The sequence below is a fragment of the Pocillopora verrucosa genome, chromosome 13, assembly GCF_036669915.1.
Source record: "Pocillopora verrucosa isolate sample1 chromosome 13, ASM3666991v2, whole genome shotgun sequence".
Taxonomy (NCBI): Eukaryota; Metazoa; Cnidaria; class Anthozoa; order Scleractinia; family Pocilloporidae; genus Pocillopora; species Pocillopora verrucosa.
This window is the reverse complement of record NC_089324.1, coordinates 6,911,601-6,927,787: the sequence shown is the minus strand read 5'-3', so window position 1 is coordinate 6,927,787 and position 16,187 is coordinate 6,911,601. Positions and strand designations below refer to the sequence as shown.

General features: G+C 38.7%; 2 protein-coding genes across 2 annotated transcripts in view; one reads left to right on the top strand and one right to left on the bottom strand.

Moving 5' to 3' along the window:
- Window positions 1-2,395: 2,395 nt before the first annotated feature.
- LOC131791578 (uncharacterized) lies at window positions 2,396-9,011 on the top strand. The gene is made up of 4 exons (XM_066160424.1): window positions 2,396-2,423; window positions 6,627-6,984; window positions 7,537-7,674; window positions 8,106-9,011. Exons 2-4 carry the CDS (start codon window positions 6,672-6,674, stop codon window positions 8,567-8,569), a joined length of 915 nt encoding a protein of 304 aa, XP_066016521.1. The 5' UTR covers window positions 2,396-2,423; window positions 6,627-6,671; the 3' UTR covers window positions 8,570-9,011.
- Window positions 9,012-13,122: 4,111 nt separating this feature from the next.
- Window positions 13,123-16,187, bottom strand: part of LOC131776839 (uncharacterized) — a 222,902-nt gene continuing 219,837 nt past the window's right edge. The window contains exons 17-19 of the mRNA XM_066159933.1: window positions 14,570-15,512; window positions 13,730-13,795; window positions 13,123-13,238 (exon numbers count right to left, since the gene is read on the bottom strand). Coding sequence (XP_066016030.1) covers window positions 15,337-15,512 — 176 coding nt within the window. The 3' untranslated portion in view covers window positions 13,123-13,238; window positions 13,730-13,795; window positions 14,570-15,336. The remainder of the gene's footprint in view (window positions 13,239-13,729; window positions 13,796-14,569; window positions 15,513-16,187) is intronic.

Here is a 16,187-nt window from a genome sequence, read left to right as displayed (position 1 = left end):
AAGACAAAGAAAATTCAAGCCTGTACGGGATTTGAACCCATTACCTCTGCGATACCGTTGCAGCGCTCCACAAACTGAGCTAACGAGCCGACTGGGGGCTGATTATTATGTTGGTTCTAAGTAAACCCGTGAAGTGACGAATAAACGGCGAAGAATATATGAAAGTCGTATCTCTGAACTGTGGATAAAGACGTGAATGAAAGTGATCCTCGCAGTAATGTACACTACTTGAGCAGTAGTGAAAATAAAGCGCTGCACCGGTATCGCAGTTCATTAGCGTTTAAAAAAGCTTTAAAAAGCCATCACCCCATTGAGACCCTTAAGTGATAGTCTTGGTTTGTTGGAAAAGGGACACGAGTAAATACTGATATTGTTATAGCAAATCATAATGACAGGTATTTGATTTAAACAAGGAGCTTGTGCCAATGAATCCTAGCACAGGTTCCGTGCAATTTGAGCAAGAGTATTCAATGCAATCTCAAAAATATTATTACATGTTACACTAAGGTTACTTACACAGCAAAATTATATAATCACACAATTCCAAACAAAGGAAGTCAGGTTATTGACTCACCTGCTTCAACTTTTGAGGACTTAAGGTACAGAGAAATAGATACGGTAAGCAGTTACAATTTATACAAAGTTAAAAGTTTGAAAGCTCAAAAATACACATTCTATGTTACATGAAACTTCGTTATGAATGTCAAGTGGCAATCTCTGTAAGAGCGGTCCAAGGCATTTCGCATCGGAAAAAATTGAGTTCGCCCATCTCTGCTCTCATTGCTAACACGGTAATGGAAGACGTGGAACAATGGACCTTAGCCTCTTGACCGGTTAAACCCTTTTTCTGGAAATGATATGTCGATGATGTTATTTCTGCGGTATCCGGAAATGAAGCGGAGCGCCTCTTGTTGCATTTGAATTCAGTAGAGCCGTCGATCCAATTCACCCTTGAGCGTGAAAAGGATAGACATTTGCCCTTTCTTGATTTAAAAGTGTCCAGTGGGGTCCAGGGTAATTTAGAGACTAGTGTCTACCGTAAACCTACCCACACCGACAAATACCTCGCCTTCGATTCTCACCACCCTATTTGCCATAAAAAGTCTGTAGCCAAAACTTTACTTAGGAAGGCTGACTGTCTACCATCTTCACTCGATTCGAAGGCTGAGGAGAGGAAATATGTTTCCAATGTCCTAAAGGCAAATGGCTATACAAAAACTTTTCTCCGTAACTGCCAAAAACCAGTTACAAATATGAACGCTCTTGATGAAAAGGAACCAGCGACTAGTTTGCTGTTATTCGTTACATACAGGGTGTTACGGAAGAGAGAGAATTTTGAATAGCCACAACGTTAAAGTTGCTCAAAAACCTTTTCAGACTTTGGAGCATATTCTCGCCAAACCTAAGGATCCTGTCACGAAAGAACAACGAACCGACGCCATTTATTCTATTCCTTGCAATGACGGTGACAATGAATACATCGCACAGACCAAACGTCAGTTTGGTACACGGTTAAAAGAGCACCAAAAAGCGGTTTCCTTTGCAAAAAGGAAAATTCAACTTTATCGGAGCATACATGCCTAGCTAATCATACAATTGGGTGGGATAATTCTAAAATTATCACCACTAATCGGCGTTACCACCAGCGCCTTTGTTTGGAGGCTTGGCATTTTAACTCCGCCCACGCTCCTTTAAATCGTGACGATGGCGGTTTGCTTCCTGACGCCTATTTACACCTCGTCAGAAAAAAGGTCGCTAATTGGTGATCATAATATATAAAAAAGGACCTCTTGTTGCAGCGTTTAGATCACCCCTGATGAAGGCACTAGACAGGAGTGTCGAAACGTTGGGTCTATGAATTGTAACTTCTTCGGTTACATTCATTAACTCTGAAAACCAGAGTAGCATCAAACATCGCTCTGACAAAGGGCTAACGGGCGAAACGTCAGCTTTTTTACCCTTTACGGTGGCTAATTTACGTTTTCAACCCAGTTGTTAACACTAAATTACCTGCTATACTCTCCCACCGACGCAGCACCACAGTTTCTTTAGAAACTTACCCCTTTATTCATGTCTGAAAAATATCGTGTCGCAGCTGGATAGTTGAAGAATACAAAACAAACTCTAGAACTTCGCTTAAAGTCCACAACTTTAAACTGGCTGAAAATAAAGGTGAAAGTTGAAATCTAAATACTTTAAAATAAATTTGCTAATGGTGACTTGGAGTTACTTCCGAAAATTTAACAGAAGAAAAAAAAGGCATCGCATGATTCGCCTACTGAGATATTTTTAACTCGGCCATACACTAGGCTTACAGTGGTAATTAAAAATAGCACCTGTCGATTCTAAAAACAATCCTCCGTTGACTCTAAAGTCTTACTTCAGGTAAGGAACTTTGAGGTGAAGAGTGAAGTAATTATAAGGTAAAGTGTCTCTGTTTCATTTCAATGTAAGATCATCTGGAACGTTTCCTGTTTTATTTCTTTAAGTTTTGCCTCATGATGAAAAAGCCCCGTCATAGCGTATAGTGCCTCGTATTCTGACAATTTTTCCTTGTAGATAATAATAGAGCACTCAGAAAGTTGAAAATCCCCTGAGATTAAACGTTATTGTCGTTTAGTCCATTCAGTTCGTTCGTTTGAATTGTTGGACAAAAATTGATAAGTACAGACCTTTGAAAAAGGGGGCCTGGAATTCAATTCAAACTAAATCAAAAAGAGATGAAGAAAAATTAGCCATATCTAGTTTGTTTATGAGCAGGTGTCCCGAAATTTCGCAACCATTTCCTCTCTAACGCCGTCACAATGACATTGCATGAGTGCATTAGTGTTTAATTCTTCTCATGCAACTTTCGAGGTTGCCTCATGATCTAACTTTCGCGAAGCTAGGCAATGATTTGGCACTTTCTGCAAAGTTATACCAACAAAATAGGTACAAATCTTTAGAATATAAGGGGAGCCTGATCAAACCAGAAAAGAAGAAACATTTTCTGAATTCGGAAAAGCTTCACTTTTCTATAGCGAGAGAGGAACCTGCTGAGAGTGTCGTGCTTATCGTATCGTCATTATATCTGACACATAATCAAGGCTAAGTTGTTCTCTGAAAGAAAACCTTTGTAATTATTGAAAAATTCTCATGGAGATTTTTATATTTATCTGCTTTAGTGCTCTATGACGTAGCTGACACAATTTATGGCCGAAAAAAGCGTTTTACCCCAAATGTCGGTTTTACCAGATATTATCTTGTTATCCTAAAAGTGTGCCACAAATAAAATGCAAGGCTTTTGAGTGCATTTGATAGTTTTTGGCGAGCAATAAACAAACGAAATGGCGACCTTTGTTACTAAGAATAGCGGTGGGGTGAAAAAGAAGCCAATGATAATCTTAAAAGGGTTTTTATTTTCGTTTTAGTTTCAACAAGCGGCGCCAGCGACAGGCAGGCATGTAATGATTCACACTAAATAACAGAACAACCTTCGTTTTTCATAAAATTGTAATTTACAATCCTTGAACTTGAAAACAATCCGAAGATTCATTGAAAATATCACTTACTGCGAAGCGTTCGGAGTTTACAGATGTTCAAAAGCTTTTTTTGTTGTGGCGTGAGATTGAGGAAAAAATCGATCATCACGTTTCGTATCGTGTGTTTAAGTTTCAAGACAATTTGAAAATTCAAAATAAATATTACGAAAGAAAATGCGAAAGTTATACACCACAAAATTGACAAATAGGCCTGAAATGAAATTCTATCTTGTTCTTGATTATACGTTGCCTAGCACGAGACTAAAATCTACCCAGGCGGAGATCCAAAATGACGGTGGCAGTCTTGGCTTAGTTATATCACTCAAAACTCGTTCCTGTTTGTCTCATTTGATAAAGAGGGAATCGTTAATGTTTTCATTAAGACAGTATTGCCTTGGTTTTCTAATAATATTTACAATGGTAGACAGTAAATTTCACTTTTCACCCAAACTTGTCTTTTGAACCAGAAACAAAAATGATATACGTTTAAAACACATGACAGCATCCACCCTTGTCAAATGTAAAAGCATGATCATTTCAATTGTAATGCCTTCTTATCCCAATATTACTTTGCTTCTTTGCTGCGAACACTGAACTACTGCTCGTACTCTAGATATGACAATCAACCACAAAATTCCCTAAACCATACAACATTAAAAAATCCAAAAAATCACGTGTCAATTCACGAGTTTGCTCACAGAGCACTTTGATTCTTCAAGGCGACTTAGCGATAATCGTAAAAGCGTAAAACCGCTCGAGCAAACCGTTCAGCCGGTTCTTGAGTGCAATTTGGTGTTAATAAGCACGAGTAAATGGATTTTACTAAAAGCGGTAATGGAGAATAGAGAAGAGGAAATAGGAACTGTGAAATAGAGAATATGAAATAGATAATATGAAATAGGGAATATGAAATAGGGAATATGAAATAGGGAATGGGGAATGGCAGAACTTATTTAAGTTCAAAATGGAAGATAAAAGTTATATTTTTATTTGAGTGTTTTTGATACATAACACTTCTGCTTAAAAGAGATTTAAAGTTACTTCTGAAAATTAGAGAAAAAACATCCTACGCTTCGAGTGATGAAGAATTCATAACTTGACAATCATTTAACAAATAGAGAAGCCTTGACTGTGCTCTGTTCTGTTATAAAGCACGCAGGAAGCGGCTAGTGCACAAACACACAAACTTTATTTCCAAAGCGAACAACATTGTCGTCAGCATACTATATACTCTTATAAAGCACGCTACAATACGCAATCAGAATCCTTATCAGAATGGTTCAAATAATCTGATTGGCTGTACAAGACTAAATCTGTCAAAAGTGTCAAACCATCAAAGTTCAAAAACCATCAAAGTTCACAACCTGTGATAGTTTACAAACTAAAATAGTTCGGCAGGTCGAATTTAACATTTCTGCCTGAAGTTTTTAAGTCTCTAATACATACTTGAAGTAATATGTGCTGTGAACTCATAAATACACGCGAGTTCTTTTACATGACAAGGTAGAAAACAAACTGTTCAAGGCGAGCGTTTTTTGAATGATCGACAGCCGAATTCACCGGAACATGAAGATCGCTTGGGATGACAGCGCCGCAAAACTCGGCTGCAGTGACTGATGTGACCTTCCACTCAACGCATCGGAAAGGATATCAGAGCAAGCTCTTATTTTTTCACTCGAAGGGCAGCCGATGTAGTTTCTGAGGCTTGCTTTACTGTGATGACCGGAGATCGCCATGATAAGCGAGCCGCGATGGACTTCAGCTTGATCAAATTTGCTCAGACATCGTCATGATTAGTATGAATTTTAACGGTTATGCCAGTTTGGTTATATTTTTCATCATTTCTGTTTTGTTCTGTTTTGTTTTTTAACTCTGAACTTTATATACTATACGAGTGTTGGCTGTGTTTGATTTTTATTACCGTGCGTAAGCTTGCAATCTAACTGAGTGTGAAAATATTTAAAACTCGGAATGTCTATTTTGTTTTTCCTTTGAGGATTTTCGTATCTGCTCACGTTTTAATAATGAAAATTACGGCGCCTGGTATGTTTACAAACCTTTCTTTGGTTCTTCTGTTGCTACTTGCCGGCTCGCTTCAGTTCCGAAATTTCACTTTCAATCATCGGAAAAAAGCTAAAAAGAAGTCCCGGAAAAGGTCGAACATAGAACAATTGGCAGATGGCGTGACAGCTTTAGCTCAGCTCTATGCTCTATACTCTCATAGAGCACGCTCTTTCAACCAATGACAGCGCTCGATATATCCGAACTTTATTATAATATAATTATATTTAGAAGCAGCACCTGTCGACATTTAACGCAACCTACTCGACATTAGGAGACATACTTCTGATGAGGTAAATTGAGATCGAAATTCGATATTTCTATTCCATTTATAAGACCACCTTAAAAGTTTCATTTTTTCATGTCTTTGGGCAAACTTTGCATAAAAAAACCTCGTTATGACATATAAAACTTTGTTTTCTACGGATTTTTATTCGGAGACTCTAGTAATTAAGAAAAAATAGTAATAAATAAACTATCATCGAACTTTACAAAAATTGAAAACCTCGGAATGAACGGTGCTGTCAGTACAAAAGTAAAGAAAACCAATATCTGACATCATAACTCTTTTGGCTGTTTTGAATTACAACAATAAGCAAACGCCAACCATTGCAAAAGGGAAAATCGTCGAAAAAAATAAACAAATAGATTATTTGCAATAACCGGAAACGGTAATCATTTTTTTAATGAAAATAATTTTTGTCGGCTGATTTTATGGGACCTGGACTGTGTCTCGGGTTCATAAAAAAGCAGAAGAAGAACGCGGCCAATATCTAGCTTTCTTGACTCCACGCTTGTTTTAATAACGCATATAAAGTGCAGTGTCACTTCTTACTGCTGTCGATGATTAGTTTTTCGTAACTTAATTGAACAGAACACGTTCATGTGTTTAATATTAATACGTTCAACTGGTGCAGGCCGAAGGAAATCAAAACAACAAAACCTTTTTGGATTGACTTATCCTTCTAAGGTGTAAATTGAGGTATTAATTTGACTGAAAATCCATATACAACTTAATCTTAGCATTGTTAACTGTGTTGATAGGTACTTAATCTGTGTGCAGCAATTGGCACCTACATTCACCTCAGAATGAATCCAAAGTTCTGGTTGCCAACCATGTTTCTGATGTCCCGGATTGGTGTACTCAACGCTAACAACCAGTGTCGTGTAACGGAAAGCTCCATTGGCGGAATGTACCTGAAAGGTCACGTGTTTAAAATGTATCGCGATCAGTTGCCTGAAGAGTGTTATTTCCGGTGTGAAGAAGAAGTCACATGTCAGAGTTACAATGTCGTCATTGGTCAAAAAATCTGTGAACTGAATAATCGTACAAAGGAAGAAAGACTGGAAGATTTTATGCCGGATCAGAGGAGATTTTACATGAAGCGTTCTAGAAACAGAGGTACAATTTACGTTCCCTCGATCAGCAATTTGCATCTGCGTTCCTGGGCAAACTTGTTTTTTGAATTTTTCATTCACGATTAAAGAATACTCAAATATCAGAGAAACAAAATTTCTATATTTAGATATATTCCTATGGCGACCCTTTTGATGATTCAATTTCGGGGATTGTTTCAATATTGGTAAAGTATTTCAAAATACAGAGAAAAGTCAAAATTAAAGAAACGACGTTTTGGAATCATCGTCTCATCAACGTCATCGTGGGAAGATAATATTTGACTGAATTATGAAGTCAAGCAACTCTTTTCCTTTGTAACCTTGAAAATTGTTTAACGATGATACCAAAATTTTTGTTTGTTTCGCTGCGTTAGTGTTGCTGTCTTCCATCTCATTTCTTAGTCTAGATCTGATAGAATTAGCAAGTTTTTATTTCTTTCTACTTTTACGCAGGCAGGAAAGGTAGGAAGTTTTTTTTCCTCTCCCGTCGCATCAGGAGGTATCGAACTGCATGATGGTGTAGATTCTTGCATAAAATTTGTTTTTTCTGACGTAGTTCCCCTCGGATCCATCAAAGGACTTCCGGCGAAAACCTGTGGTGAGATTGAAGCGAGTGAAGGGAACCAGATGGCTGACGGGAAATACTGGATTTACTCTGAAGAGAATAGCGAGGTCATCGAAGCTTATTGTAAAGGTAAATTGTTTAACTAAATTACTTATTCATTATCCTCCTTGACGTGTTCTCCTGACCCGACTTGTTTTTTTAAACCTACCAAAATAACATCTCCTCGCAGTGTGAAAAAGGGAATTATAGTAAAAGAGGGGTTTGTTTTCAGTCATTCCAATAGAACTATAAACTCCGAGGAGAAGATAAGTCAATGACATGAATTGTTCTTTCCCTTATACAAATTAAATTGTTTTCATGGCATATGGGAATAGATTGAAGGAACTATTCAGATCATGACGCCGAGAAGGACAATGTTTTAACTTTTTTATCACTGGAATTTATCCTGCAAATGGCTGTTAGTTACCATTCGAAATGCATTGGCTGACTAGCTATTGTTTTTATTAATACAGTTGAATCAACTTTCAAAACTATCTACCTATCCTATTGCTATATCTTAGAGAGCTGGCAAAAGATAAATGGTAAAAAAGCCATCTGCTTTGGAGCCAAAGATAATCAGTATGGTTCCTTCAACATGACAAAGAGTGGACGAATGAAGACAATGAAGCTTATTTACAGGTCAGGGTCGGTGCGCTGCAACGATAAAACTATTTCATCCTACTGGGGCTGCACCAACGCAGTATTTGGAGAAAATTTGATGACAATCATCACAGATGCCAATAAGAAGGCCATTCTGCCCCCTGCCGAAGACTTGAAAGGTCATTCTGGTCTCAAAGAACACTTTTACAGTCTTCCTGGATATCACCATAATTCAACTGAGCTGGTTTTTCGCAACCTCGTCAATCCTTTGTCTGTCTCGAGCAACCAAGAGATGCAGATATGGTACGGACAGGATTGGATTGACAGCGGAGAGGAAGACAACAGCGGTAAAACTTGTGTTGATGTGTACGCATGGTATGAGTGAGTTTGCCAACTGGAGATCTTGCCTTCGATAGCTCTAAAATGTAGAAGAAAAACATTAGATTACAAAAGTACGCCATTCATGTACAAGATCCCGGGTAACACTTTTAGGAGGAGAAACCTGTTTCAAAGTGTAAGGATTGCTATGTCTTCTTTCTATATCCGACAGAAAAGAGAAAGACCGTAGGGATCAGAATGGTTTTTATTAAAATGTCACTTAAGATCACGGAGGAAGGCCTGATAATTTTCAGTCAATTAGTTTTGCTTAGTTTTGCTCAGCTTAGTACACTCCCTCGGTATTCATAGTCGAGTGCAATTTTAACTGTGTGAGAAGGTTTAATTTCAATAAATTCATACACATAAGTGGTTATTTATAATGGGTTTCGACCCCAAGCTCGATTTCAAGAGAGGAAAAACTGGAAGCGAAATAAAACTAAACAATTCCGGAAGGCAAAAGAAAAGAACGAACAAAAAACAAAAACATACACCCTTCCGAAAAATACTCTCCTCAGTTCCGTGAATCAAGTCTATTTTTCCTCATAACATCCAAGACCTGTGATCCTTCCAAAAACTCCCATAAATAATTCTTGGAGAATCGACGCCAGGAAAAAAACTTAACTGAGGGCGCTTGACTAAATCAGTTCTACCCAGATGTTTTATTTTAATTAGTGAAATGATGTAAATTTTCAAAAGCTATCAATGAGGAAAATTTATCTGTGAATACATTTTTTATAAAAGCATAGGGCTGAGTAGAGTTTAAGACAGTTTGTAACTATACGAGTGAACAACAAAATCTGACAATCGCGAAGCTGGAGTAAGAGATGTTAATCACAAACAGAATTGTTCGAAACAGCTTCTTGTTACCAATTCATGAAGACTATCACATGCTCATCAGTTACATTCATGCAAAACTGACAATTTAACAATGTACCGTATTTGCATGAACTTGACGCTTACGAATGAGGCAAAATATGCTAAATATGATGTGTAAACTGCCCTTTTTACACATTTGTGATGACGTGCAAACTGACCTATCGCTGTTTGTGCTCGAGTCAGCATGCTGATGATCAAACCACCTCCTTAAATTTTGTTATAGTTTACACACAGAATGCGAGGACACAAATCCGTCAGCAGTTAGCTTAACTCGACCAAATATGAAACAAAGGATGAACATCATGGAAAAATCAACGGTTACTTGAAAGGGTAATTTAGTATTATCAAACTGAGTTGATAACTGACTGTAAATATATGCATATAAACTCACTTACAACCCACAATTCCTCCAATCGCTCTGACGAGGGGCTAACGCTCGAAACGTCAGCTTTTCATCTCTTTACGTATACGGTGGCCAATTGAGTTGATAACGTAAGGATTAAGAGTGCCGAGTCGGGATGCCCACGGATCTCCACGATACCAACGAGCGCTTTTCATTCAACTAATTTATTCTTTTAGAATAAGAGAGTTGGGAAATTTTGAGCTCGGTAAAGGTATAGAGAAATATGTTTTTGGTCTTGTCACGAGCGTGGGATAAAGAAAACATTCTGAGTCCCCATGAGGAATCGAACCTCAGAACTTCCGATTCCGCGTTCCGATGCTCTACCACTGAGCCACAGAGACTTTGCGGTGAGCGAGGTCTATTGCGAAGTTAATATACTGCTAGGATCAGCAATGTCGATAGTGTCATGTTTTAGAATAAGAAAAGCTGCTCCTAGCAGTATGCACGACGCATGTTATATGAACTTCGCAATAGACCTCGCTCACCGTAGAGTCTCTGTGGCTCAGTGGGGACTCAGAATTTTTTCTTTGTCCCACGCTCGTGACAAGAAGGAAAACATATCTCTCTAATTTATTCTTGTTCTCTCTTCACCATATTCCCACCAATAGCGTAGCTCCATTTCTGCATATTAACCCACACACAAAAATGCAACTCACAATTCCTCCAATCTGTCTGACAAAGGGCTAACGCTCAAAACGTCAGCTTTTAAACTCTTTACAGTGGCCAATTTAGGTTATCAACTCAGTTGTTCATACTTAATTACCGTCATACTCTACCTACTTGAAAGATCTGGCTACAGTTGTTCGAGGGTTGGATAACGAGATCCCGCAGTGTATAAATCTCTACCCGGTGGATGGTGCAGTACGTTTTGCTATCACTTTTCCGCTGGAAAGCAATTTATCAGTTGCATATTGTTATCTGCCCTTTTAAACCTAGACCCTAAACGTTGACAATTCTGATTTTTTTCTTCCAATTTCCTCAGACTCTCTCTAATGGTTGGGGTTCAACGAAATATGCTTATATACTAGAGCACTGGCTGAGCCCCCAGTAAGAAGGACGAAAGCAAAGCCTCTCTGACTTTAATTTGAAGAAAAAAAAGCCGAAGAATGACAATTACTGTCGGCTCATTCACGAAAATAGATTCACATGATGATTTGGCGAGGTGTTATCGTTGCCCGTGACAAAATCTTCCCCGCTCTAAGAACCAAGTAGATTGCAGGATTTATTGCTGTACGCGTGCTCAATTGGAAAAACATATTGCTGGTGTATTTAGCCTCTTTGTATGTATTTTATGTTCCTTTTTGGTCAAAAAGCTAAATTAAATGATAATTGATCACCTCGGCGCTGACTCAATGCTCGGTAAACACGTAAGCTGTAATTTACCAGGCTTGTTTTGACACACAGAGTTATGCTTCACCAGCTTCATTGGATAATATTGCTCTCCTCTTTAGATTGGTAACAATACGCAAATGGAAATAATGCAAACTTCACTTCTCCTTTGCGTTGTGACTCAAATCAGATCGTCAGGTGCTAGTTAAGGAATAGTTGCTCCAGGAATACCATTCTGTCAGTTCCTCAAGGGTTTAAGTTGAAGGAAAACAAATTAGACTTCTAACCATCAGCGTGACACACAATACTAATTTTCGTGATCAATCATCAGCTACTCGCAGTCGTCTACTGCCGACGTTTTGAGGTATGCCTTTTAGATATCTTTTTGAACCAGGAGGGAGGGGTGACTCCGTTATTCTCTTGGATGCGCCGCCGTCGAGACACTGTTAGTATGACGTCACATAGCAACATTAAGAGCGCTTCACAAAGTTTGCTCAGTCTAGCGTGACAAAGTAGCTAAAAAAGACAAGGCCATCACAGGCTCCTAGTGGGTTATTAACTAATTTGCCGTGAGTGTGAAAGCTTTGTTGTTTACATTGTTAAGAGTTGAACTGTGTATTGTCTTGTGGAAGTTTTTGTTGGTAATTTCACTAAATAGTATCAGCCTAGGATCTCATACGAGTTATTTAAATTCCGAAAATGCGCAGAGGTGGTCTTTTTGAACGGAGCCACAAGACTTCTCATCTCCTTTTAGATTTTTACTCAGGCTTTGGCTTAAACGTTGTCTGTTTTACCGTTTATACTAAGGGCACAAACGTCACCTTGCTCACGCCCACAACCCCATCAGTGACCAATTTTAGTTCAGAACCTGCTTCAAAGACCATTCATGAAAGCTCTACTAAAGCGTATGCGTTAAGGCCACAAGATCCTTCTCCATCCAATTCCCTCACCACGTACAAAATGGAGCACAACGCTCCTCCCTCCACCTTTGCGAAAGCCCGACAATGGTAAACAGGTATGTTCATCAGTGAATGAAGCATGTATCCTAGAAACACCCAAGGGTCATGTTGCACACCCCACGATCACGAACAGCCTGTAGGTACACATACACATTTGCCAGATGAAGCCCATTTAAGGATTCATGACATTCTGTATCAAGTCCTCGAGGAAATTTATGCGCCTAATGTTTGGGAGAGTCGAGTGCATCTCTAAGGCAATTCACCCTCTAATTGAATCAAAGCGTGATTACTTGTTTCAAAGTGGAGAAATGTGTGAGAAGCTAGGAAAAGTTACGGCCCACTGTAGAGCGTTATTTAAAGGATGAAAATGAGAAATAGCCAGCCAATTTAGGAGGACATGGGCTATCGAACATTGAACCTGAGAAAAAACAGAAAGATGTGAAATATTTGTTTTATCGCTGAAAACCAAAACCACGAGTTAATGATCTCTCTTGCAATCTGTTCTTAGTAGACCTTCGTAATGTATCATAACGAAAGTCAAGTCGGGTACAAGTAGATCAGTATTTTGACGTAATTAGCATTATTTTAGTCGTTTTTGATGAATTTCCCAGTTTCAATTCGGAATAACATTATTTGATACCATAAACCATGTCGTCTAATATTCTGACCGGTGTTCTCAGTTTGGAAAACAAGGAAAAAAGTTGCAGCAACTGTTCTAGAGAACAGAAATGTAGTTCTTGCGATGGAGCATAGGAAAGGAATGAACGACAGAGAAAAACATATTTACTGGTCTTCATTCCAATTCCTTTAACTTTGTCCCTTTCCTCAATGGAGAGCGAATCCTTTAACACGCCGCCGTAAGGTTCTGAAGGTACTTAATGCCGTGACGATTGATCTACGCATAGTTAGACGAATATTTTACATACATCTGAATTAAGAGCTCAATAGCAGATGACGTAATAAAGAACTCCACCACACAATCCACAAAGTCACTTTAAATCTACTTTTAAAAATCTTTTACTATATTTTTATACTCTCACAGGTATCAAATCACAAAGCTAAAAATATCAGAAACTCCTTTGTCCATCCTCACCAAGTAACATCACCTCCTACGATAAAATACAAAAAAAAAACCATTAAAAAACAAACAGAAAAAGAGAAAATCCTTTGAAAAAGTTTCAAAATTCAGACATATGGCGCTCGAAAGAAGCAATGTCTCAATATTTTCAATCGCCTAAGAGTTGCAGACGATGTTGGCTTTCTATAATGATGTTCTCAATGTCTTGATTGTAGTTATGTCATAGTTACTCGGCAAAAAGTGAGATGATCTGAGGGATTATAAGGAACCAGACTTTAATGAGGGTTGGAAAGATTAGTTGCCTTGTTTCTTGGGACAAAAAGAATGAAATAAGACAAAAAATGTTGAAAATCATAACTTCTTTATTCCCCGCTAAAAGTAAACTACAGCTACGAAGTACTCTGGTATTATCAACTGAGTTGATGACGTAAATTGGCCATCGCAGAGAGTTCCAAAGCTGACGTTTCGAGCCAACAGAGAGAATTGGCTGATTTTCATTCCCATAAAAAGGTAAATACTTACATCATTCTCATATGTTCCAGAGAATGCGCCTTTTTTAAAGTCCTGCTTTGGTTTTTCTTCTGATTCCTGTTTGGCAAAACCAAGAGATTAAGACAACTTGCTGACAAGCTGATTGACAAACTGAACGAATAAAAGACCAACCGACTGACTGCTTGCCTGATTGAGTCACTGACTGACTGAATGACCAAGAGACCGACCGACTCACTCACTGACTAACTGATTGTTAAGTTCTGATTGATCAATACTCCTGCATCTTGGTGATTTTTCTTTTCGCTTATGAAGGCGTGCCTTGGGAGCCAACTGACCAGCCGATTAACCATCTCGCGCACTACATGTAGCTGGATGATTTACTGACTTACTGATTTGTTTGCTAGGTGCCTGCCATTCAGGCTGATTGACTGAAAAACTAATTGATTGACTGACTGAGTGAATAGCTGACACATTGACTGTCTGACCGTTCAACTCAGACATACCTGCGTGAGTGAAGTACTGAACAACTGGCTAACCAGATGACTGCTTGCTTGACTGTCTAGCCGAAAATTTTACTTCCGAGCCAGCTGCGTGCCTGCCTCTTTGCCTGACTGATTGAACTACTGACTAGTCTCCACTGACAAGCTATATGTGATTGGTTGGTACATGAAAATGTAGATCAACTGCCTACCTGCCTGTCTAACTGATTGACTGGTCGCCACAACCTAGCTACATGTCATTGATTGATACATGAAAAAGTAGATCAACTGCCAAATTAAGGAGCATGGACATCAACCGGAAATCTCTTCCATATAAACGCACGCGCATTTAGAAAAAGACACCCACAAAATGCGTATACACGTCACGAACCTTTCCCACTCTCAAATTCGCTCGAAGATTTACATCTGTCACAGTTGCTTTTCCCGCCCAACACGGAGATTCATTTACAAGTTGCCCCGTTTGGACTGCAGCGAGACCGTCACGTTTAGTATACCCAATCTCTGCTTTGAAAGATTTTGTTTTCCTATGATAGACACGAGTTCTTGCGGCAGCACTTGTCTCTACACCAGAGGAAGAATTGCCCACATCAAATCCTAGTTTTCCAGGAATATTAAATCTGTTCGGATGCTCGAGTAAGTTTGTGCTTCTAAAGTTCTTGACCCCATATGAAGAAAGTTCAAGAGACTTTTGGCGGCTTCCTTCTTCTAAATAAGTGTCTTTAAAGACATCGCTTTTGCGCTTAGAACAGGAGCTTTTGTTATATACGAGTCTCGCTGAAGGTCTTTCGAACGCATTATCAGGACAAGTAATATTGGTTCCTGCTGACAAATAATCCTTCTCATGACACTTTACTTTTTTTTCTGAAATTTTTTCCAAAGAAAGATTTGTCGCCGTCAGGAGAGTAGAGGTGAGCCTGTCCGTGACCTGTTTACGTTCTTCTTCTATATCATCAGTGCATGCATTACTTTTAAAAACGGCACACGTCTCGTTCTGATGGTGAGTTGATTTAGGGTAACCTGTGGCAAGAGGACCTTCCATGGCATAACTGAAATTTTCTAGAGGCAACTGGTCTTCCCGATGAGATTCCTCATTAATTGTCACCTTTTCTGTTTGAGAACAATGTAGATTTCCAGTCCTCACAGATGTTGCATTCTCCGGTTTGCTCTGAAAGTGGTTGGTGAAGAAGCAGTTACAGTAGTTCCCTTCTTTAAGAGTTCAGTTCCAGAAAAATGCTGCCTTTTAACTTCCTCGTCAACGTATGGTTTGAAGCTATACTCAGTAGGCCACAAAATGTCTGCGCAGCTTCCAGCATCTAGAAATAACACAACAGAGGTATTTGAATTTATTTTGATTTATAAAGGTTTTCTTAATACCTTAATCAAACTTAAAATTAACTGCCCTACACCTTCCAGGGAGATGCCGGATGAAACAAGTCTTGCTTCATTCACTGCGCTGCCCGCTGTGTTGTGGCAGTAAACAAGTTCATAACACAAAAACGAAAAAACTCAAAATTCTGTGTATTTTGAACAAAAAAATAAAAAAGAGATAACACTTAATAGCGAGTTAACCGGGTTATTTCTAATCTGTCAATTGAAGTTAACCGGTTTTACCGAAAAATCGTGATGAGGCCGCTTTTTTGGCGTTTTATCGAACTGAAACTGGGTTAATAGTAACCATAGAAATTCACTGAAGAACACTAAATTTTATAACCGAGTTTGGTTAATGTTAAACTACCTTTCTGCGTAGTTAAACTCAGTTTAGTGGTCTCTTACCAGTGCCGTGTATTGTTCTTGTCGCAAAATGTTTCAGTCATCGCGGTGTGTGTGGGGAATGTTGTTTTACGTAGCACAAACAAGTGCATAAGCTTATGAACATGGCGTCTGGTAAACAATAGCCACAACAAGATACCTTATTTAAGCGCAACAATCAGCTTTCCACATAATTCTCTATCGGTAAACAGCCGCTCAGAAGCGAGAGTCATAAACAT